This window comes from Ursus americanus, chromosome 9 (genome assembly GCF_024610735.1).
Source record: "Ursus americanus isolate L20-20 chromosome 9, mUrsAme1.1.p, whole genome shotgun sequence".
Classification (NCBI taxonomy): Eukaryota; Metazoa; Chordata; class Mammalia; order Carnivora; family Ursidae; genus Ursus; species Ursus americanus.
Window position 1 is genome coordinate 66,463,143 of NC_142135.1, and position 26,532 is coordinate 66,489,674.

Here is a 26,532-nt window from a genome sequence, read left to right on the forward strand (position 1 = left end):
ATGTAAGATCATGAGGACGAGGATATTTTTCCATTGTGTTTGCTGCCTACAACAGTATCTGGTGAAGAGTAGGCATGTAAAACACATTTATTCAATAAATAAAACTCCATTTGACAGATGAGGAAACTGAGTCACAGAGGTGCAAAATAACTGGTCTTACTCCCTAAGGTGCAAATTAACTGAGCAACTATAAGAAAGACACTTCAAATAGGTTAGTGGTGAGGATGACATACGTTCATATTTGTGAGTTGATGGAATAGGGCCTGGAGCAAACTAAATAATGTCCGGGGAATTTGCCGGCATTACTAGAAGTATCAATTTACTTTTGTGTCTTTCTCTCATGATCAGAAAAGCCTTATTTATTTTTCTACCCAGAGGCCAGTGTGTTACATACATTAGGTAGTTCACAAATATGTGAAAAAATGTTTTCAAGATATTTCTGAGAGCTTAATGAATTGTTCTAATAAAAGTAAAATGAATTTAAGTCATTTATTCAATATTCATTCAACAAGTATGTATGAAGGACTACCATATTCTAGGTGTTCTGCTGGGTGTTAGGAATACAATGTTGGGGGCACCTGGGTGGCTTAGTCAGTTAAGCATCTGCCTTTGGCTCAGGTCATAATCCCAGGACCCTGGGATTGAGCCCCCGCATCGGGGTCCCTGCTCACTGGGGAGGTGGCTTCTCCCTCTCCCTCTGCTCCTCCCCTGCTCATGCTCTCTCGTGCTCGCTCTCGCGAATGAATAAAATCTTAAAAAAAAAAGAATAAAATGCTGAAGAAAAACAGAAAAAGACAGTCCCTGTCCTCACGGAAGTTGCAGTCTTGGGAGGGGGAGAGACACCAATACATGTTTTCTTTTTTTATAGTCTTGAATAGGAAATGATCCAAAGCATGACTTATGCATGTGAAATCTATAAAAACTTCTTGATAAATTGGAACATAAACTAAAGTGGTAACAGTGATTAAAGGCGTGACCTATGCAAAAACATTAAGAACAGAGCAAATGTATAGATTGGAGATAAATAATACTGAGAGGAAAGGGTAACTATTTAGTAATATCTCGAACAGAGTAACAGAACTGGCTAGAAGAATTAAAGTGATTGAGCATTGCATAATAAGAAACAACATTACACAATCTAAAAATGAAACGTTTAGATTGGAAGTGGAAAAAAAACCTGGTAATGATAAAATTGGTTAGATAATGGGATAATTTGTCAAGAAACATCCTATTTTCAAATACAGGTGATGACAAAATGTGTAAAATTTGCTAAGCAAAGCACGTGTAAACCCAGCGGGGAAAACATTAGCACATCAATAATGTATTTCGTTGTGCCTAACATATACAAGCACTTAATTCTGTATTGAGATAATGACACTTTAGCATCTCACTGACACAAGCTTGGATAGAGGCCCAGTCTCGTCTCCAGGCCCCCTGACCCGTGAGACGTTTCCCGAAGCTGATGTGCGAGATGGCTTGATAGTTTTGATCATGCCCTTTGACCTCTGTGGGCTTCAGCGACCCCAGCTGTGAAGCAGGGTAATGATTTAACTCACAGTGAAGAAAACGATAAGTAGGGGCGCCTGGGTGGCACAGCGGTTAAGCGTCTGCCTTCGGCTCAGGGCGTGGTCCCGGCGTTATGGGATCGAGCCCCACATCAGGCTCCTCCGCTATGAGCCTGTTTCTTCCTCTCCCACTCCCCCTGCTTGTGTTCCCTCTCTCGCTGGCTGTCTCTATCTCTGTCAAATAAATAAATAAAATCTTAAAAAAAAAAAAACGATAAGTAGCATTTATAGAGAACCCGCAGTGCTTCTGAGCGCAAGGTGCTTTTACAGATGCCCGCTGCTCTGACAAGAACGGACCCCGTCTTTGTGGGATCCAGAAGCTCGTCTCTGTGTGCATCGTTAGTCAGGGGCAGAACCGGGAATGACCTTTCTGACTCCAGCATCCACCTGCTGTCCTCTGAGCCCTGTTACCGCCTACAAAATGGGTCTTTTCTTGAAACCTCCACAAAACCAGCAACCTAAAGACGGCAAAAATGCACCCTGTCCAGTGCTCTATTTTGCCTCAGAGTTATGCCTTTTTCACGTGAAAAGGGGTTTTTTAAACTTCAAAGGGGTCGTGAAAAGGGAAGTTGCTAGAATTTGCTGCAATCACCACGTCTCGCTCTTGATGAGCGGTGACGTCAGGATTGGCATCGCAGCGTGTGACCCAAGCCGATCCTACCATCTTTCTCTCTGGACCCCTTCCTGAGTACTCTATGCTCTAAGAAATACTTCTTGCCCCATCATCCTATCCCTAGCACAGAACGTGCTCCCACCATCTGGCCTCCCTGGTCCCGGCCACGTCTAAGAGGAAAGCAGCCTCACTGCCTCCTGAAGAAATTCACAATAGCCTACAATGACTGTTAGAGCAACCCCACCCTCCTAGGACATATATAGTGGAGGAATAAAAGCTAGCATTGCACAGAACACTACTGCTCACAAAGCTACTTAAAGCATATTTAATTCTGCGAGGTGCTGTTATCCATATTTTTCAAACAGGGAACCTAAGTTTGAGAGAGTATAATTAGCACAAGAGTCATTCTGCTATTAAGTGGTGAAGCCATAGTGTAAACGCAGAACTTCTCACTCATGATTGCATATCCTGTCCATCATCTCTCACAGCTGTTCGCAGACATTGGTTTTTTTTGGTTTTGGTTTTGGTTTTTGAGAAGGAAGAGAATTAACTTTTTCCTTGTCCCCTTCCTAGTTCTGGCCACCAGCACACCCTTCCTTTGAGCCATGGCATGTACAAGTCATGCAGTTAGTGATTTGGCAAATGCATTAAAAAACTTGCTAAATATTCTCTTGTATTTCACTGACCCGTTGAACAGAGTTCATTGCTAAATTTGGCAACTTAGAGGCAAGAGCGGATGATTTACGGTCTGAAATTAGCATGTAAGCCCTATAGGAAGGTGTTTTCAACAAAAGTGCATTATTTTTTCATCGTTTCATTTAATGTTCGGTGGGTACTGTTTTTGGCACTTTGCATACATTGCCTCATTTAATATGTATGGCCCCCCCCAGGATGAACAGAGCTATTACTATGTGCATGTTATAGATGGGAAGACTGAGGCACACACAGCTAGGTAACCTGCCCGAGAGCGAGCAGATGAAGCTGGGATGCAAAAGTTCAGGAGTGTGTCCCCAGAGTCCCTGCCTTAGACCTGATGCCCCACTGCCTCCCATGGATCTCCTCTCTCCCCCTGCGCATTGCTGCAGAGGTTGGTGTTGACGACAGTCCTGGAAGCTATGTCCAGATAGCCTGAAGACAGCCATGATCTTGTATTTCTGATGTTTTCCCAGCATCTGTGCCCAACAGGCAACTTGATGTGTTTGCTCCGTAGGAACCATCTCTGGAATCTTCATTAATCTGAATTCAACCTCCTTAGTCTTGGGAATGATTGAACCCAGCATAAAACACGAGTTTATGTCAGGAGAAATAGATCCATCTCCGCATTCCCATCAGAATGAGGCTTTTCTCCATGGAAATCAATGGAAGTTGAGTGTCCTGAAGAGTCTGCCTGAGATGTGCTAAGAGTAGAATCACTGTGTGCCTCTCCTTCTTACTGTGGAAGGGAAGAGGCTTCCAGTCGTGGCTACGTCCCAGTAGGGAGGATGGGGCTGGGAGCTAATAAACACAGAAATATCACAAGGGCTTATGAGCTGGAAAGTTAGCCTTCTCAAAAATTAAGTAATACACAAGTATAGGACTCATGAACTGTGATCCTTCTGCAAATTAGTTAAACTCTCAGCACCCCTAATTCCTTATCATAGGGTTGCTGTTCGGGTTATGTTGTGTTAACTTCTGTAAAAATGTTTGTAACAGTGTTGGACATTCGTGTAGCGAGTGTTCAGTAACTGTGACTTCTCCTTGTTGCTGACTCTCCCGAGTAGATCACAGGAAGCGAGGGACAACAGTGATTATGTCTCGAAAGAGACCCATAAAAGGAGAATGAGGGAGGATATGGCAATTTCCAGTTCTTTCTCGCTCTTCAACTTCGATGTCGCATGCTACCTCTTCTTTGGAGGCCTTCTCAATTCCTGAGGCAAACTGGTCCTCCTCCTGCAGGTCATATGCTTTATTTATTTCTCTGTCAGATTAATTCTCACATTCATCACACTCTGATGTGGCAGGAACTACTACTGTCCCCATTTTCAGATGAGGAACCTGAGGTGTGATGTTCAGCAATCTGCTTCTGTCACAGAGTTGCTAAGCGGTGGAGACAAGACTCAAATGGAGCCAAAATGTAATCACTGGATTTACATAACTCAGGGTTCCCCAGTGCTATTGGTTTTTGAATCAGAAAAATCTGAGTGGGAGTCCAGGTTTCAGCATTTATTATCCATATGAGCTTGGGCATACTCTAGTTTCTTGACCTGTTCAATGTGAATAATGGCGCTTACCTCTTGGGACAAGTGGGGATTAAGTGAGATGGCATTTATGAAGAACCAGAAGAGACTTAATTAACTGAAGCTTTTACTAGAATTATCTACCACTACCAGACCTTGATCCCAGCTTTATATCCCCAGCAACAGGGTCCAGCATGTCACAGGCATGGATGGATGGATGGGACATGAAGGATTAAGTTGGATTGAGAAAAGTATACTCTGAAATGCCACATCAAAGCAATATTATATATCAGTTATTTTAATATAAATAATGTTATTTAATGCAAATATATTCCTTACCAGACATTTTGTGCATAAAGTAATGAAAGTAGGAGAAATCCTACAAACATAAAAGTTACATAGTCATAATTTTTATAAATGGCTATATCGATTAACATTTCTAGATATTTAAACAATGTATAAATGCATGATTTTTTTTCTATCATAATGTCCCATTTGCACTCACATTACATTGCCTAGAAACACCTATTCATTATATTACTGAAAAATCTCACCATCAGCCATTGATACACCATAACATTTTTATTATGACTATTGTTCTTCAAATAAGTACCCTGTCACTTGGCATATGCTGATCATTCATATAAATTTAAAGTGGTGAGAATTTTTTTTCTGGTATCACTCATCTCAGAGGAGAACAAGAACATCCTAAATCATCTGCCAGCCCTATGACAAAAGGGGCACTTTATGACCTGGCTCCTGTCTAGAAGTTTCCCTCATTGCTGGTGGTTTTGAGAAACATTCCATTGCTATTACCCAAACAGAAATATGGTGATTTTTCTTTCCCTAAAGCTAATGGCCTTGGGTAATAGACTTTCTCTTTCTTTCTATCTCTGTGTCTCCAGAGAGACATGTTTTTTTTTTGGGTTTTCCCCCCTCTCTCCTGGAGCCTTCAGGCCCTTGAAGTGTTTATAGCCGATAATATGTTTCCTCGATGCCATCATTCTGTTGTATATGTTCTATTTAAAAAAGAAATATTGGGGCGCCTGGGTAGTGCAGTTGTTAAGTGTCTGTCTTCGGCTCAGGGCGTGATCCTGGTGTTATAGGATCGAGCCCCACATCAGGCTCCTCCGCTGGAGGCCTGCTTCTTCCTGTCCCACTCACCCTGCTTGTGTTCCCTATCTGGCTGGCTGTCTCTCTGTCAAATAAATAAATAAAATCTTTAAAATAAATAAATAAATAAATAAATAAAATAAAAAAGAAATATTGACTCTGAGACATTTCCATTGGCCCCCAAACATATTAGTCATTACAATTATGAGGTCAATAAGGGGAGACAGGTAAAAAAAAAAGTATATCTATAAATTCCCATAATCCCAGATCCATGAATTTTCCCCATTTCTCTTCTCCAGGATGTGCTCTGTCTGATTAATCCTTCTGTCCTCTCTTGAGTCTTCTTCTGATTCTGCCTCATAGCTTGCTAATCTAAATGGCACTTTTAGAGATTATTATCCTCCTAATCTAGACATCTATATTAGATGTATCTGGATTATAAACAAATACATGTATGCTGTTTTATTCAAAGCTATTATATATTTAATTAAGGAGGGAAATGCCATAGTGTTAGATACACAAATTTCATTTCTAGGGAAGAGTTTCCTGATTTTAGGTTGTTTGATAATGGTTGAATGCACTCACCGACATTAGCACTAGGTTGATACACTTTGCAATCAGAAAGAGAATAACAACTGTAAAGAAAGAAGAGGATGAGGAGAGGGTTTAGTGGATCACAGACTTTAAAATAGCTCAGCAAAAAGAGTGAGGGGTGAGAAGTGCCAGGATGAACATCATTCTGGACTAGACCTTTGGAGAATTGGAAAAAGCAGACTGCCAGGAAGTTAGGTCAGTTTGAGTTCCCTTGTCTCAAGCTGGTTCCAATGGACCATAGTTTATCCTCAGTTAATATCTAATTATGCCACTTTTCTCCTAGCCTCACTTCACCCATGAATTTCTTGGTTTAAATAAAAAAAAAGGAAAAAGAAAAAATTTCTCCTGCTGTGAACATATTAATTCAATCCCACATAAGGAATAAAATTACAGCTAACTTAATCAACTCAAAATGAATCACAGACTTAAATATAAAACTTAAAACTGATTTAAAAAGTAAGAAAAATTTCAGAATCTAGGGCTAAGCAAAAAGTTCTTACACTTGACTCCAAAAGTATTATTTATAAAAAGAAAAACTGAAAAATTGGATCTCATCAAAATTTAAAATGTTTGCTCTGCTACAGAGCAAACAGAGTCTGCTGAAGGGGAAGGAAAGACAAGCTACAGATGAGGAGAAAATGCCGCAAACCACGTGTGACAAAGGACTCATATCGAGACTATATAGAGAAGTATCAAAACTTAATATTAAAAAAATCAATAATCCAGGGGCACCTGGGTGGCGCAGTCGTTAAGCGTCTGCCTTTGGCTCGGGGCGTGATCCCGGTGTTCTGGGATCGAGCCCCACATCAGGCTCCTCTGCTAGGAGCCTGCTTCTTCCTCTCCTACTCCCCCTGCTTGTGTTCCCTCTCTCACTGGCGATCTCTCTCTCTGTCAACTAAATAAATAAAATCTTAAAAAAAAAAATCAATAATCCAATTAGAAAATGAGCAAAAGACATGAAGAGATATTTCACCAATGGCAAATAATCACATGGAAAGATATTCAACATCATCAGCCATTAAGGAAATACAAATTAAAATCACAATGAGAAATCACTATGCACCTATCAGAATGGCTAAAGTAAATAAAAGTGACAACACCAAGTGCTGGCAAGGATGCAGAGAAACTGGATCATTCATACACCGGTGGTGGTACTGTCTCTGCAGAAATCAGTTTGGCAGTTTTCCATGAAACTGAGCATACAACTACCAAATGATCCAGCAATTACATACTTGGGCATTTATCTCAGGGAAATGAAAACTTACATTTACACAAAATCTGTATACAAATGTTCACAGCAGCTTCATAATAGCCAAGAGATGGAAAAAACCCAGATGTTCTTCAGTGGGTGGCTCGTTAAACAAACTATGGTATATCCACATCATGGAACAAATACTCAGCAGTTAAAAGGAATGAACTATTGATATGTGTAATAACTCTGATGAATCTCTAGAGAGTTATGCTGAAAAAGAGCTAATCCCTAAAGGTTATGGATGGTATGATTCCATTCATATAACATTCTTGAAATGACAAAATTAGAGACATAGAGAATAGATTAGTGGTTTCCAGAGGTTAAGGACTAGGGGCAAGTATGTGTCTATAGAAAGGTAACCCAAGGGATCCTGCGGTGATGGAAGTAGTCTGTCTCTTGAGCATATCGATGTAAATATTCTGGTTGTGATATTGTACTCTATAGTTTTGCATGATACTACCATTGTGGCACCCGGGCAAAGGGTGTACTGACTCTCTGCATTGTTTCTTACAACCCCATGTGAATCCATGAAAGTTTAAAAAGTTTAATTAAAATTGCTTTTCAAGGGATATTTATTATGTAGGGAAGTGCTCTTACGACCCGTGAAAAAGCAAAATATGAAACTATATTTAAGTAATGACAAATTTAGAGAGTGTATATACTTACCTATATACTATGTATATACACGCATACACACACACAAAATCTGTATCTATTGCTGAGCTCAACGAATGGGAATACTACAATACTATGAGTGATGGGGGAAGAACGGAAGATAGGTTTTTTCCTTCGACATACTTCTCAGTTTTTAAAAAATGTTTCTATGTTACCTTTATAATCTGCAACAATGCAACAAAACAGGTTAGGCCCTGGCCACCCATCCAACTCATACTTCACAACTCCAGACCTTTTCTAGTAGGGTGCCAGAAAAAATGGTAAATTATTGAAAACCTGGATCTGATATTAAATAAATTATCCTTTCCTACTCTCCAAACTGATGACTTTTATAATTAATGGGCTAAATTAACTGCAAATCTTCAAGTCAGTAATATTAATTAAAAAGAAGACATGTAAATGACCTTCTGAAAAGGACTTATCTCTTAATTTGCCCACAAATGAGCACTTGCCATTACTTCTTAATCAATACCAGGAAGCAGGCTGGAATTAATGCGTGGCTTCTTCGTTTCAGCCACTTTTAAGAGCACTCAGGATCACCACATGCAGACTGTTCAAGGCCAACGCTATATTTCCCTTTAATTTACCTGACCTTTCAGGCAGTGAGTGAATTTAAGGCCTTTCTAGGCTTGGCCTGAGTAACTGGCAACTTTCATTACTTTAATCATGGACCAAAAGCTTTGGGAAATGTCAGCCTTTTCTATGCCATTGTTCAATATGTTAATAAGATCATTAACATCTTCTTTTGCAGAGAAAAAGACCTGATACATAAAGAAAATGGTAGGAGGTTGTAGGTGGAAGGGGATGAATAAAACTTTTTTTTTATTTCTAGGAGAAAAGAAGAGTTCTTTTCTCACTGTCTTTTCCCTCTCATAAATAGTGGCTAGCAGGTTCTAAAACTGACACTTATGAGTGAATGCAGTTGCCTCTTTTGGGGAAATCTGGGTCTCCAGTCAGCATATAAGGTGAAAATCAAGTTTAATGTATTGCAGATTATTCCTGGCATCCCTTAAATTGTCCAGAAAGGACCTTCCTAATACATACTTATGTATATATAACACAGCCCTGTAGGTCTTCTTTTCACAGCTAGCCTTCAATTAATTCACTCTTCTTTCTCAAGAATGTTGTTGACTGTGTTCTTTTGCACATCTTAACAAGCATTTTGCTAGCTTGCCAATAGTCAGAGAGACCCTCAAAATCCCTGGCATGTTCTTTCCGTAGGTCTTACTGATACCCATTGGCTGTTTCAGGCTTGAATGCTTCCATTCCCTTGATAATGTAAGTGGCCCGATATGGGAATTACCACGTTGAATTCAGCTAAGGTAAAGAAATACTTGTACCACATGACTGCACTACAACCAAGAGGTAAGGGTGAGTCCGAATATCGGCCCACGACAGCACCATCTTTACATGAAATCACTGGTTACATTTTACGGCTTAACTTAGTGTGGGATTTCTCCACCTTGGAACCTGAGGTCTAACAAACAGCATCAGTGCTATCAGAAAGCTTATTAACTCAACAGCAACACTGTAGAAAGATGTGTAAGGATATTTATTTGATTTCTTACCTTTTTTTTTTTTTTAATGAAGGGAAAAACAATGCAAATTAAATAAATAAATGGGAAAAAGAAAAAAAGGAAAGCCACCTCAATGAATTGTCAATTGCAAGGGAGGTCATCATAAAACTCTACCTGCTTTCAGACACAGCTAGATGGACGGGACAGTAGTTTTGAACGGGCTCAGCATTAAAATATCCCTCCTGTCCTTGTCATGGCTGGGCTGACTGCCAAGGCAGCTCCTAGATTCTGAGAAGTCAATTAGATGGCTCCAACCCAACCCTGCATTACTTCCCGGAAAACATCCATGAACTGGTGTCCGATATTTTAAGTTTGACCCTCTCTTTAGCCATTCATTGTGTGTGTGTTCACCAGACATTTTAATGTTCCCAGAGGTATGATTTCCTCATCTGCCCAACGGGGCGGGAAGACTCCTAGGGCCACATGGGGAGAGCTGCTGTAAAAGTTCGAGAAGTTCCGTGCAGATGTTACAAGGAGGATAACCAATGAAGACAGCAAGTGAGGCAGCGGACGTTTCGAATCCTGATTACAGGACTGTGAAAAAATAATTTTTCAGATAATTCAGAGCCAAAGACTTTCTGAAATCTAAAAACATGAACATTGATCTACGGTCTTTGATGACTGAATTCACAAGATGACTATGCCAAGTCTTGTCATCATTTTCTGTTAGGTAGCCCTGGTGTCAGCTGTTGGGACAGGGTTTTGTTTGTTCATAAATCTCTCTTGTCTTCAGCTTTCAGGCTGCTTCGAGAAGACAGACCACTCCTTAGCGGTGGGGGAGGAAAAGGAAGTATGAGAATAGTAATATGTTTGCTCTGTTTTTTGTTTTTTGTTTTTGTTTTTTCCCTTCTATGTTGTGTTTCTCTTACCTAACAGAGGTAGCTGTCAATAATGGATATTAGATCTTAGTCTGAGAGACAGCATCCCAGGATTAAAAAGTACATTTTCCAGATTTCAGTTGTCTGACCAGGGGTAAATTATGTACTGCCTATAATCCTTCCACTTTCTTCTCTATGTCAGGGGAAAGGCCACTTTCTTTGGGAGATTGATGTCAGGGTGAAAAGAGCCACCTCTGAGAACTTGCCTGGTATGCAGTGGAACTTTTCACCCTAGCCTCTTTCTTTCTTCTGACCTGCTTCAAGCCCTTTGCACTGAGAGACGGGGTCTTTGCAAGGAAGGTGAGCTCTGTGTTATAGGAGTCCTCAGCCACACTCTGATTTACTCACTGTTGCTATCTTACAGGTGAGAAACTACAGCTCCCAGGCATCACATGGAGCAGGGACAGAATTTAAAGGTCTCTCATACACCACCTCTGATCCATCAGCAAATTCTGTGAGCTCTGCTTTCCCATTGCATTTCAAATCTGGTTACTCTCCCCTTGATCACTGTTATCACCCTAGCCCGAGCCACCTTCCTGTCTGACCTGGACCACCACAACCATTTCTCCATGGGTCCTCTTGCTTCCACTCTTGTCCCCTGCACAGCAGTTGCACTGATTTTTGACTCTCTGATTCTACTGTGCTCAACCTTCCGCTGGGTTCCCATTACATTTGGACCAAAACCAAATCCTTATCATGGCGGATGAGATTCCCACAGGATCGTGCCACTGCACTGCCCAGCTCTCCAGACACATGGCCTGACCTCCTCACTTTGTTCATGGCATTATGGGGACACAACACAGCATCCTGCTGTTTCTTGTGCATGCCGAGCATGCTTCTATCTTGGGGACCTGGCGTTCTCCCATATGTTTCTATGGCTTCTCCCACCATCCATTCCCATGAAGTTACTCTCTATCCTCTTATCCTGCCCTTTTGGCCCCTTGATAGCACTTAGCACAACAAGCTATTATATCATATATTTGTTTGCTTATATATCCTGGCTCTTAAACTAGAATATAAACTATGTGAGAGCAAGTTCCTCTCATCTTCCAGATATATCCTCAGCAACTACACTAATATCTGGCACAGAGCAGATGTTCAATGAATTTGTTGAACAAAAGTGTCAGATTGCAAAGCTGAGAAAAGAAAATGTTTAAGGAAGTTGGACCTTATTTTAAAGAAAATCTCTAAAAAGATTATCTCTGAAAAACATGTAGAAAATGAACAGTTTCCAGTAAGCTCCGTGCCTTTGGCACACTTATCCCAGCATTATTTCTTGCTTTACATACGTGACAGTGTTTTGATGACTGTTGTCATGTTTTGTAAAGCCCCTTGAGCTACTTGAAGGCAAATGCAGACTCATAATAAACCACCTCTCTGTTTGGTATTCATAATAACGTACATGAGGCTTTTGATGATTTACTGAAAAATAAAGTGGAGAGTTTCTAAAGGTAAAGAAATAGGTCAAATTAAAATCATTATAGTCCGATCCAAGCAGCAAGAGGTCTTAGCATGTAAACTCATCACAAGTTAGGCCTCAGAAATTCACTTCTTGATGGTTTGAACAAAGGTGAAAGCCTCCTACCTTCAAGGCATTCTGTTAGACTGCTACCATTATTCTACTCTAACCTAATCTTTTCGTCAAACAAATAAAATTCTGATTTTGTTGTTGACAACACAGTTACCTCTAAATAAGTCAAGATTTTTTCCCTACTGGAGCATATCTTTTCTTACATTAAAAATGCCATAGACAAAGAATGAATAATAAAACTATATGATTTAATTGGTGAGACCTACCCAAGGCCAAAATTATATAAATCATTTAAAACTTTCTTCCCGAAATATTTATGAATACAATTTTACTTTTATGATAAGTTTAAGGAAATTAGATTCCAAGTTTACATGACTTAATTATAGATGCTCATAATATATAAAGGAGAATATTTTGGAAAAGTTGAATGTGACTGTCTTTTGCTGTTCCAAATCTATACTTCTAAAACTATCATGGAAAGGAACACATGTTTGCCTAAAGTGCTTTTCTACTGCCTTTGATAGCAAAACAATAAATTTGCTCAGCCACTTTAGAGCTGTCAGTCTTCAGCGTGATGTTTTAAATGTAATCCATTCATGTGGACTTTCATTTTATTGATTTTTTAATATTAAAAAAAAACTTCTGGGCAAAGTCAGTGTTATAGTCTAAATCGACTAAACCGTTCAATGTATGGCTGCTATGGTGATGTCCTGGCATTTTGTATTTTGCCTTTACTATTTGACATGGAAAACAGAAATAAACTTACCACACGGTCATCTTTTTCACTCCTTTTGGGAAAAAGATAATGTGGGAAAAAATTTATTAAAGCAACAAATAGGAGCTGCCATCAGGTTGTAACGGGGTTTACAGACCCAGCCAGAGTGGCAAATAGACAACATAGAATAACAAACGTAGTTGTCTCAGTTTTCAGACTGATTTTATTGCTAATAATGACACACATAGGAAGTCTTGCCTTGTTTCTCATATGGAAAGCTAAACTCTTTTTTAAAAAAGTTAATTATTGACATAAATGATTCCAGAATAGGAATTCCAGTTACAACTCTGATTTGCAAGGTTTAAGCTTGCTAGGAACCCTTGGAGAATTTGAAAAATTAATGTAAACACTAAGAATAAATCTCAAAATCTATCAAAAGACCATTTTTTGGGGTTGAGCTCCCAAAACGACCAATCATGCGTTATATTTTATCACGTTTAAACTATGAGACACTACTTCGTGGAAATTCTTCCTATAGAAATCATCCTTCAGGATACTTGAGAGTTTCAAATTCCTCTGGAAGCAAAGACTACCTTCATTTCACTTTTTTACAAGTTCTAATATGAAGAAATTATTGTTACTGACTTAATCCCCAAAGGGTAAAGAAGGGGAAAGAAATTACAGTAATAAAAAGGAGATTTTCCTTTAATCGGCTTCTTATGAAGAACTGTAAAGCAAACTCCTGGTACAGGCTGAAGATGATTATACCTCCCAGATGGCACAGGACTGAAGAAATATATGGACAATGATTTCTTCTCCAAGAAATAAAGGCCCATCACCAAGCTTTCTCCTGGATGAGCCAGTGCATTAGAGCACTGACTGAGTCATGCAAAGGTGCTTAATGGTTCCGAGAGAAGCATCACCCTCTCTGACAGGGCTCATTTGCATACGTCCGGTTAATCCCAGCAGGAGGTGTGCATTCAGGGGTCTCCTAGAGCAGAAACCTAGAGATTCTTAGATAAAAGCAGTTCTTTACTAAACTTTATAACCTCATTCCAAACTCCAGTTGTCAGTTAACAGCTTTCAGGATGACATCTTAAATCAAGAAAATGTCACACGTGTACAGTAACTGGCCTAATCTTTTCTGTAAATTGCTGCCTGTGGTTTTCAAAAACATAGTAAATTGCTGGCAATTGACAATGTGTCTCCCCTGCAAGGCTAACTTCACTTCTGCACAGTTAACAAATCAGGCTTAAATTATTCATCAGATCACCCAATGTCTAGGCTCTTCTGACTGTCATTGATTAGGGACTAGTAGCCTGCCTGCCTTTTTATATTGAAGAGAAATTCACGTTCCCTGCATATACGATTAATTGCATGCAGGAAATAGTAATACTCTTTGTCTCACTTAGTATCTCAGTTAATGGTGAGCACAACTCACTGCACAACCAGCATTTCTTTTTTTTTTTTTTTTAAGATTTTATTTATTTATTCGACAGAGATAGAGGCAGCCAGCGAGAGAGGGAACACAAGCAGGGGGAATGGGAGAGGAAGAAGCAGGATCCCAGCGGAGGAGCCTGATGCGGGGCTCGATCCCATAACGCCGGGATCACGCCCTGAGCCAAAGGAAGACGCTTAACCGCTGTGCCACCGAGGCACCCCACAACCAGCATTTCTGCTTCCTATGCTGTCCTGAAGCAGGACAGAATATTTTCTCACACTAATACTTAAAATAGCCTTAATAACCCCTTATACTTCCAATATACTGAGGAAGTGTTTTCTCTAGTAATTCTATCATTACAGGGCAGGAAAAAAATGATGAGTTATATGTGCAAACTAAAACATCAGATGGACCACTTAGGAATGATGACATCAAACCATTGTCCATTGTTCTGGAAACTGGGTAAAATCAACTCCCCAGACAGCTCACTCGAATTGAATTTTTGCTAAAATAAATGTGGGGATAGAGTGCTTGTTTGGAAAAGGGGTCTTAATTCAACACCATTTGTCTTTCAGCAGAAGACATGGGATTTTTCAGGAAGCATATTTACCCTTCCTTGAAATACTTTTTGAATCAGTACTGGATCTAAACTAAATAGTGCAGTTGTGCAGTGTGGAGGTCTGATATTTGAGGAACACGTTTTTCTACTAATGCACAGGGAAATTAACTTCATATCATCTTCAAGGGATTCCCAACAGCCTGGCATTTTCTCCTGACTACACCTGCCTGGACAGATATTGCCAGTAGTCACGGTCTGTAACTTGCTAGCTCCCTTGTTTACAGCATGTCCCTACAAGACCACCTCCCAAAGGTAGTGACCTTGGCTCTGATGCCTGTAATTCCACGGAGTTGTCTCACCAACGTCCAATGGTCAGAAGAGAGACAGAGAAAAGAGTGTGGGATGGAGGTGGGTGGATAGATGCAAATTCATTTCAGGAGATTTTTAAAACTCAAAGCATGTTTTTCACCTATGGTATGTCAGTAACAGCCTCTGTGTTGGTGAAGGTCAGCTTAGTACTTGTAATGCTCTTCTTCACTGAGTGGGTCCAATCTTCATCCCATCTTCCTAAGGAAACCTTCTCTGATGCTGGTGAAGACTATATTCCCTGCTCTATTTCCCTGCTCTTTTTCCTTCATGATCATAATAGTGATTACATTTTCTTGTTGTTATTCATTTACTGTCTGTCTTTCCTACAACACAGAACATTTTATGAGGGCAAGAACTGAATATAGCCCTAGTGCCTGGCACAGTGTTTTGAACTAAGTAAAAACTACGTAAAATTATCTGTAGACTTACATGTGATTAGTTAGACATTATTTTCAGCTGTATATATCAAGCCCCAAAACACATTTTCTATTATAAAAGAATTCTGGTCATAGGCAGCTCAGGGTAGTATGAAAACTCCAGAGTTGTTAGATTCCCAAGGCTGCTTTTTACTTTTTATTCTATTTTTCTCATTCATGGTTAACATCCTCAGGGTCACCTCGTAGTCCAAGATGGCTACCACCACTGTGCTAGCAGAATAATGGCCCCCAAATATCTCCCTGTCCTATCCTTGGTACCTATGAATATGGTAACTTTCATGGCAAAAGGGCTTTGCAGATGTGATCGAAGTGAAGGACCTTGATATGCTGAGATTAACCTGTGTTATCCAGGTGGGCCTAATCTAATCACATGGTGCTTAACAGTTGAGAACTTTTCCTGGCAGCCAAAAATCAGAGAGGTGTCGAAATGAGAAGGATTCGAACTGCCATTGCTGAGTTTGACAATGGAAGATGTGACGTTGGCAGCCTCTAGAGACTGGAAAAGAGGACAAAAAGATTCTCTCCTAGGGCTTCCAGACAGGACCTTCCTACTAAAGAGCATGTCATTACAAGGATTTCTGAATTGTCATTCTGTTAGTGCTCCCTGCATCAAGAGAAAGCAAAACATACCTCCCTTCCCACTTCTCATCTTTGACACTAATCTCCTGGCCAATTGTTTTTTTCACATCTTCTCCTATATATCTGGTTTGATTTCCTTATTGTTCTGAGCCAGGGATCCAGAACTCTTGTGCCATGGCAGCGGGTAGGATAACACTGGGTTTCCAGTGGCTGCCATGACAAATTGATGCACAGATACTTTTAGGGCCACTTGTGTGCTGTGTGTGTGTGTGTGTGTGTTTAACGATTTTATTTATTTATTTGACAGAGAGAGAGAGCACAAGTGGGGGGGGGAGGCAGAGAGAGAGGGAAGCAGACTCCCCACTGGTCAGGGAGCCCAATGTGGGGCTCGATCCCAGGACCCTGGGATCATGACCTGAGCAGAAGGCAGCCGCTTAACTGACTGAACCACCCAGGCGCCCCTAGGGCCGTTTGTGTTTAAGACCCCAGTTGGTCTGAGGCTTCAGGCCCATAATTCCTCATACCATCACAGCACAAGAGAAACTTTGTGCAAAGAGAACATTTTAGATATTATTGCTGTTATCTGTGATGTCCCCCTACAGGTTACATAGGAGAATTTGATACAAAGCGTGTAAATGACTTGTGATTGCCTTCATCTGAGAGTTGAGTAATTGTTATCACAGGCTCCTCTGTTTGTATGGGGCCCTTGAGCTTAATGTTCATTAGTTATAATTTGGCTGTGGGGTGTTCTTTTATTTTATAAAACTAACCACGGTATATGCTGCTATTCTGGTTTTTCAAAAAGTAAATATATGCAAGTAATCAGGCTCTCTTCTTAATCTTGTGAACACTGAAAATGTCACCTGAAATTCTTCATCACCAGGATTGTACTCTTAATTGACATTTCATAACAAAGAGATTGTGTCTTCAAAACAAACTAATTAACATCACAGCAAGAAATTCCAAGATCTTAATGGCATTTACTCATGTTCTATTCATTCTACACATTGTTCTAAAATGGTCTTATGTTCAACTGCCTGCATTAAAAATTCTGCAGTAGCTACTTTAAATTGTCTTTACAAACAGAGCAAAGCATTTGAATATAAGCTATAAAGTGTGGTTTCTCTGCAGCACCGAAGTTTTCTTGACAATAATGTTTATCTGGAAATTCAGCAAGCATGGTCAACACAGAATGGCTTAACTTACGTAACCCATGGCTTAACAAATTACATCTATTAGAATAATTATGGATTTATTGAAAATAAATATTATTTAGGGGCACCTGGGTGGCTCAGGTCATGATCCTGGGGTTCTGGGTTGGAGCCCTGTGTCAGGCTCCCTGCTCAGCCCAGAGGCTGCTTCTCCCTTCTGCCCTCCCTCCCCAACCCCCACCCCCTGCTCTCTCCCTCTCTCAAATGAATAAATAAAATCATTTAAAAAATAAATATCATTTAATCAAATTTAAGGAGAATTAGGCATATTTGAAGATTGTCACATCGGCAGAGGCTGCTAAGAAGCTGGAAAGACTAAGGCCAGCATGAGGTCAGAATCTCTACGACCTCCACCATCAGCTATAGGATGGTGATGGAAGCAGTTGACTACTTCCTGTCTGCTCTCCCAGAGGAACAGAGTCACAAGAAGGGAGGAGAGAGGGGTATGTGAAGGCCTTAAGACGGTCAGCTCTGGTGAGCACTCAACAGTTTGAATCAGACATGATACTAATGTTTAATGACCAAACCTATTACAGAATCCATACACAAGGTAATAGGGAATGGAAATAGCGTTTGAGACAAAATAGTTAAGAGATAGTTCACTCTAAAGAAATAATCCAATGAGTTGAGATAATAAACTAGCTATACAGGTACCACGTTCACCTTTCTTTAAAAATTGATGTCAGGAATATTTTCATTGTAAGAAGATGAATAAACTATAAAATACAAAGAAAAAAAACAAAACAAAACTTCTGTGTAGTTTTCCAATTATATTTGCCTGGGCCTTGTTCAATACAGTTACTCTAGTCATACAGCAATAGAGCTACTGTTGATAGAATAATACATCTATCTGATTTTGGGGGGAAAAAACCTATTTGAACCTCTACAGAAGGGCATAAGATTATCACACAAATTTCTGATTCAAAACTCCTACCACCCCCCACCCCCGCAGCATTTATTTAGCAGTAAAGTTTCTATATGTCATTGGATTCTAACATAGGGGCAAATCATATTTTTAGAGCAAATATTTTAAAACACTTGCATTTGATGAAATTTATGAAAAATAAAGTACTAAGTTTAAACTGGGTTATAATTTTCTTTATATAGAAAAGAAGGGAACAACCATGATTTTCCCATATAAAGAAGGGCTCTGAAGATGCTATTTTAAGAAGTTGTGTTCACTTAGATCTATGCCAAAGGAAAAAGTATAGCTTAAATCTTTTGGGATAAGAAATGTATAACTATATTTATGCTGTTCTGCTATTTAAAAAAAAACATAGTTGTATTATTTTGGAGAAAAAGGATTTAGACATAAAAGATGAATGAAACACAAGGAACTAAACATAAAAATAAACATTTGCAAGTCTTTGGGTCTTATATCACTTTAATGCCTGGAAGCAGATTGTGATGGTTCTTCCTTTATTAGTCCTTAATAACTGGGTAGATATCCGCCACCACTTCCATCTTCCCCTGCCCCAGTCAATATTACAGACAAAAACATTCTTTCTGGATAGCAGGATATGTATATAACAATATATTAATTCAGATCCTGAAATACTTTGTTATTCTAGTGAGCTGAAAGAATTTATGCATTTTCCCAAAGTGTCTCATTGATATAGATATGACATTTACTTCCTGATAGAGTAAACAGGATACCATTCTTGTAGTTCCAAATGTAGGCCTAGTTTTGCTGGGTTTCTAGGATGCTCTTGTATCGTTTGCTGCTACATGATTCTCAAATAAAGATATTTCGTGCCCTAGCTTCACCCCTCTATAAACATCCTATTTCAAGATTCCTTTTGAAAAATATCCAGGTAGGAAGAGATCATGAAAAGGAAAAGATAAACATAAGTCCAATATTCACTGTTAGATTCAGTAAGTTGCATTTTTATTTAAATAAAAAAAGAAATATACTATACATCATTGATTTAGTTTGTAACTGTCATCCAAAAAAGAATTCTTCGAGACAAAAATATTTAGACTGTTTATAAGAAGTAATGGATGGATTGTAAACAGCTGAAGGAAAATGAAGTTCTGTTTCCTAAGCAATTGCTTCTGTACATAACTCTGAATTGATTTGAAAACTTTTCTACTTGAAAGTGCCTGTCCAAAGCCACAGTTAGTGGAAGAATTCAACCTTGAAGGAAAATGAATCTTGAGTAAGAAAGAGAATTTTTTCAGTGAGTACAGAGGAACAATTCAGGCTAGGTAATAAGAACGAGCCTTGAAAAGAAGAATTATCTCATTGATCTTGCCTGGCCGCTCAGGTGAAATATTCAACTGAAGAATCTCACAAGAGAAGAGGACCCTTATGTATGAAATGGTGACAAGTTTAAGTCAAAAAAAAGAAAAAAAAAGAAAGAAAGAAAGAAAGAAAAAAGAACAGAGAGAGTGCTATTATTGCCATTGGGGGAAATGGCTTAAATTTTCTTAAGAATCAAAATATCTATAAATAAGGTCACACTGGGAAAAGTACAGTTATTAAAACATGATATAGAAGGGGGAAAAAAATGAAGGTAGGTTTCCTTTTGTGTGAAGGCAATGTAAAGCACACATAGGGAGTAGAAATCAGCAAGGATTGGTCTCTCTCTCTCCCCCACCCCTAGTTTATAAGTTTTTGAAAGGCCCCTTGATCAAAGCAGCCGATGAATAAGATATTTATAGAACTTGTTTATATTTATTTTTCTGTCTAAATTATGCTCTTGCACAGTCATGCACATTCTGAATTCTATGAAAATGGGACACACTCAAAATTCTCTAGGGTCACAATGTGTATGTTTCACACACCTTTCGAGAAAAGGTGATTAGAAGAAATATTAGCTGGATCGTGGAACTTGACATCAAAAACTAGGGATGTACTGTATGGTGGCTAACATAATATAATAAAAAGTTATTATTAAAAAAAAAGAATATTAGCTGGAAGTTTGTACCTTTAGAGTAAGCAGGAACATTGCATAAGACATTAGCTTAAATTCCTTTGGCGTTAAAAAGAAAGTACAACTTGATTTCTCAACGTCTCTTATTTTTCAGTCTCTTTGAATGTAGCAAATGGGTTGAGTTTTCATATTTACATTCTGAATGGATTCCTAGGGAGGAAAAAATGATTTCAAGTCTTGCAACCTCCAAAGAAGCAAAAATAACTTATTAATTGTGCCCTGGGTGATCTTAAACTGTGGCAGAAAAACAGCCTTAGAGACTTCCGAAGATGCATAAAGTTCTCCTAGGGGGAACAGTAGGAACACCAGGAGAATCTAGCTGCAGAAGTATTTCAGAAAAGCCATTTACATGTTGAAGGAAAGGATTTAATTAATAGTGTTACAGCTGTGAAGTTAATATGCAGATCGGAGGTCCTACCACAAGGGACTGTTACATATTTTTTAAACAAGTCACTCAGTCCTACATTTTTTCCTGTTACAGCTCTTGCATAGTAATAAATATATGTCCTGAAGGTTTCAGGATGAGAATCATGATATCTGCTAATTTCTTCAATAATAATAAAGATGATGATGTCGATGGCAATTATGAGAACCACTATTTACTGAAAGCTCGCTCTCTGCCAAGATCCTTTCTAAGTCCTTCATATGCATCATCTTATTTAATTCTTTCAACAATTCAGTAAAATTACTGCTGTGGTTTTCCTCCAAAGGAAACTGAGGCTCCAGGAGATTATATAAATGCAGACCTGTAACCATCCCTGACCTCACCATACATGTACCCATTTTCTTAAAAACAATACAGCCATTTCCTTCAAGTTCTGGAAGATCTGAGGAGAATCAGGACCCTCAAGACCAGTGACAAACACATGATGCAGGGCTGACTGCAGATGAGGTGAAAAGGAAAGAAGTATCTGGATGTGGGGATCAAGAATCCCCATAACGGGCCAAATGTATAATTGTTTATGCCCACAGTAACGTGCACTAATAGTTAATAAGAATGATTACGTGGTTCCCGTCACTGGAATATCACCAAATAGAGATATTGTGGAAATTAATCTGAATCCAGTTTTGGCAAAGATCTGTTATTTTAGAATGGATATTTTGGGCACTTGGAGGGCCGAAGGAGACTTCTATTAATCTATCCAAGTGGGTAATGCCAAGAAATGCCTTCACGAACTAGCAAGAAATAGAGAGAGCTCTAAAAAAGTACATACCAGCATATATGGACAAGGAATTTCTAACAAGAACTGGAGTCCAACCTCGAAGGGTCGCAGAGGTGCTTGGGTTTGTCAAGCGTACTTAACTCTGCTCGAGTTTTCAGAATAAATTTCCTACAGATTGCAACTGAGGCTAAACTGTGGCTACCCAGGGAAATGTTACCCGCCTTTGAGACAGTTAATAGAAGGAGAACAACAGAAAATCTTTAGGATGCTCACTTTGGAGTCATCTATCCTTTTAACGACCTAGAATACTTGGTTGATTGCCTAATAGCATTTGAATGCATAATAAAATGAGTGACTGGGACTAGTATATCCATCATTTTTAACCTTGCACCCAAAGAAATGAGAAAGAAAAAACCCTTGACAGGCATACTGATATTAGAAAAGCAGTTACAAAAAGCAGTTCACAAAAGTAGCCTTGTGCAGCGGAGGGAAAACAGGCCAGTATGGAACAAACGACTGCTATTATTATCTTCTTATCGCTTCATAGGGTTGTTTTGAAGCTTACCTGAGTTACCATAAATGATGTGCTTAAAACAATGCTTCATACCCAACAAGTGTTGATTACTACTACCATTTGTTGGCAAACTGATCCCATTTTTATATTTCACAGAGACTTAGCATGGTTAAATGATTTGCCTAAGGGCCGGTAGTTAGTAAGTACTAAAGACAAGATTCGAGTGAAAGAATTAGGATTTGAAATTCAGTTTTCTTTTAGCACACCATGATACCAATTCCAAAGGACAAATTTCTTCTGGTCTAATTTTTTTTTTCCAAAAAATCGATTTATATGGAAGAAAATAGAAGAGAATTACTACCCAGCACAGTAACAATTTAAAAAGACCATCCAAATTATAAGATACAAAATGCCATGGTTTGAAAAATGCTATACTTAACTTATTATTCTCAATTGTTATAGTCATAAAATTTGCAATTTAAAATTACTTTATAACCTACGTGTTACAGAAGATAACTAGGCGCTGATTTAAGTACTTTTTTCTGTCTTAAAAATTAGAGGTAAAATGTGATTAACGGCACAGATACTAAAGGTCGGTGCTTGTGCATTTGTATAAAAGTCAGTATTAGAAATGTCATTTTTGGCTCCCGTACACATTTGCCAATGTGAGAAAATGATGACAAGTCCTAATTATAAAGTTATGATAGCGTAGAATAAAGAGTAACCACCTCTGGAGGTTCCGGGGAAAATCCTTCAGGGATTTTTGCTGCTCAGCTGAATCAAACATTCTTTGTTACCCTATGGACTTCAATGGAGCCTAACAATTCTAAGAGTCTGTGCTGGTCAATGCAAATTTTCTAAGATCTGAAACCACAAATGTTAGTAGAAGATCAGTATGTTACTTAGAAGTTTTCAGACGACAATACGATAGAATAAGTTAGCACACATAGAGTTGATAATGAGAAATCTAAAAAAAGAAAAAAAAACAAAACAACAACAAAACTATAGCTTTCTTATTCTTTTTGTAATTACACTGTTCCATTTCTTCTCTATGATTTCTACAAGTAAAAATTGTGCTGGTTTATGAGAAAAATGTATGCGAAACACAGCTAGAAACGTTACCCAAAATGCTCTTACATTGGGATGGCAATCAAAACCTGGTTCTGCAGGAGCCACAGTGGAAATTGTGTGATCTGCTGACATTAGTTGTAGGCAGACAGAAATGAGGCTGGTAACGTGTAACATGTAACATATAGCAGGAGGATGTAACATGGTAACACATTGCATTAAGACAACTCTCTTCTGTCTGAGCAGAATTTCAAGATGCACTTAGTTCTTAGTAAATGTATCTCCACTTACACATATAAGGCTTTCATCCTTTGTCAAACTTCTTTTTTTTTCCACAATTAATACTGAAGCAAAGACAGCAACTCGCTATTCATATTTATTACATTAACATTTTCATTAATCCCCATTTCCGCTTTAAATTACAAGAATGTTCAAAACCACTTTTCACTTAACATTTGGGGCTGTTGTCACTGTGACATTAGGCCTTTTTAAACTGGACACGAGGCTATACTGGAAGCTGAGCTCCACTACAACTTAAACTGAACCATAAAGCCATAGTTTTGGAGTTCCATTAAATGAACACGCTCCCAAGATCATTCTATCCTGATCAGTATCCGAACTTATTTTTGGTGAGTATTACATTTGTAATGTTACTTAGATTACCGTCTCTCTCCCCCCCATACACACACACACACACACACACACACACACACACACACACTATATATATATATATATATATATATATATATATAGTATGTATATATATACACACACATATATAGCCATAATAATTATTTATTAGTGTCCTCTTTATAAAGTGTGCTTTAAAAGCATGATAAACTTACCTTAGAGAGTCCACCTACTTCCAAATAAAAGCAGATAATGAACACATTCCAGGTGACCCAGAGGGCAGTCCATACTGTGTACTAGAGAGAAAGGGGGCAAGGCGGAGAAAGAGAAGAAAAAATGTAGAGATGAAAGGCACGTATACTAAATAAATCAATAATAAAAATGTCAATAAGTCTAAGTCTTCTGGGAAGAAGCAGGGCGCGCTCAGAAAAGAGTGCTCCTTATGAGGTCCCCTAAGATCTAGAAATTAAAAATCCAATAGTTTCTTTGGCTTTCAGTAGATGCCAATAAAGCTAGATTTATTTTTAAAGTGCTTTGCTGGCTTGCAGATAAAGTTAAATCCAAGTGCTGACTTGATTTCTGTTTTCTGAGTATTAGCTTTTCCAGAGAATATAATTATGCAAATTTTCTGTGGGTTATCTATCTTTTAGTTATAATATTAATGGGTCAAATTTTTAGGAATGTTAGTCAAAACTCAGCACTTCCATATCTCTGAATGAAGATCATGTTTGAAAATGGATGTTTGGAGTAAAATTAACAAACTTTCCTGTTGAACTATTTTTATGAGTGGAGTGTGTATGCCTCCAATGCACTCATTTAAAATATTTTTTAAAAACACAAGAATTAAGAAGTAGGGTTAAGAATGAGCAAATAAATGACAGATTTCCATAATGGGAAAATGCCTTCCAATCATATCCAAGGGGCTCTAAACACGCTCACCTTATGGATTAATTGGTTTTATTAGTGTCTTATGTATTAGGAAATGCCTTCCTTGAGAGTATTGGTCAGTGTGAATTAAGGTAGCCTTAGATCAAAACTCATCAGTGGAGAGGGTCTTAGGGCACAACGCACCCAGTCACTGATGAAGAAACTGAGATATAGAACTGACGTATGGAATAGTTTGGCTGACTGAGGACGGAATTTATGCTGGGAATGCAATACAACAGTTTTCTCATTCATTTTACTCAACCACAAAAATCTATGAATTCTTAAGTTCTTAAACAGACATACTAATTAAGTCACTGCTTTTTGTCAGTCAAATTAAAATAATGATTGAAATCACTTCATTAGCTTATTCTATGCTGTCTCAAATAATAAGATTATGAATTTTAAACACTGTGTAAAATAGCCATGTTCCTATTGGAAACCTTATCAGAAGCTTTCAACCATTCATAAAATTTAATTTACATTTTGTGTCTTTCTGTCACTTATGATTTTTAAAAGGCTTTCAATATAATCTCATGTAGGTGCGAAGTTCTATAACTGGTTATATTTGATGTCACATTATACATCTTGTTTCTTTCTGGAGAGGGGTTTTTCTTTTGTTATGTTATTAAGAATAATGCAGTTATAATTATGAGTTAAGGCTTCAAAATCACTGGAAATTTAGAGTAGCTGGCAAATACATTAAAGCATTAACACAAATTAAAATATACAGTGAGGCTTTTGGTACTTGTAGATATTGTTGGTGCTGCCAGTATCTTCTGTTAGTAAAGTCTTCTGGTATGAATGGAGTTAGACAGTTTTAAAAACGTGCCAAGTGACTTGAAATACACTTTTTATAAACCACAAAATATTCCCATGAATAATGAAAATAGCTAACGTTCATCTTAACGTATACTTTTTGCAAACTGATCAAGTCACAATAACCACAACAAATTTTAAAGCTGTTGCTAATTTAAGATGGCATCTGGTATCTGACATTTTTCATTCTAAACTAATCTAATTATGAGTCTATTAGAATGAGAGAGTAGTGTAGACCACTAAGTCATGAGAAAAAAGCCAATGATAAAGGTGAAGGAAAGGACATAAAAGAAAGTAAGACTAACATAAGGAAATAAGGAAAAGTAATTGCAAAACCATACGATTCTTAATTATTAGGACCGCGAACTTAAATGCTTAAGTATTCTTTTAGAAAAGACCATCCACTCCTTGTTACAACAAATGCCTAATAAAACAAATCTGTTTAAAAATCACAGCACAGACTCCGTGACTGACGTGTATTCATGCCACTTGTGAACTTTCAGAAATAAAATTATCAGGCTGAGCAGGTTCCGCGTGTCAGCTGCTAAATTCCTAACAATAACATGAGTTATTACTCTGCTGCTTTCTATGTTCCTGGTACTGTGCTAAGTACCTGATACAGATCAAGTTATTCAGCCATCACACTAAACCAAGCAAGAGAGTAATCATTTGGTCACCTACGTAGTGTCACAGCTGGGCAAGGAACTCTAATGATGTGACTCCAGAGATGAGATGCTTAAGTATTACGTCATAAGCTTCATTTGAAAAGATCTTAGACAAAGGACCACGGAATAATTTAAAAGTTAATACTCCATCAAATTTTGCAACTAAAATATCAAATGACCAATTCACCAAATTACCAGTTTTCCAAAAATTAGTTTCATTTATATAATTCCGCAACTGGCAATGTATTTGAATAACAATTTCTTTTGTACTTTGCAACTAATGTGTTATGCATGATATGAATGTTATGGTTTTTTAAAAGCAATATCGTAAGCTTCTTTATTCTGATATATGGGTTTGTTGAGAACAAAAATTATTTGTATGACTGAATTTTGGACTGTTGTGAGATGAAAACTATATAGCTCAAACTGCACTGGAGACACAAGTCTGTACATAGAGATCTAGGGAAAGAAATCTCTAGCAATAC

At 38.3% G+C, this 26,532-nt stretch overlaps 1 protein-coding gene across 1 annotated transcript in view; it reads right to left on the reverse strand.

Annotated features, from left to right (window-relative positions):
- NKAIN3 (sodium/potassium transporting ATPase interacting 3) overlaps positions 1-26,532 on the reverse strand; it is a 265,198-nt gene that overhangs the window by 229,158 nt on the left and 9,508 nt on the right. Inside the window, exon 3 of the mRNA XM_045789127.2 lies at positions 23,855-23,935. Coding sequence (XP_045645083.2) covers positions 23,855-23,935 — 81 coding nt within the window. The remainder of the gene's footprint in view (positions 1-23,854; positions 23,936-26,532) is intronic.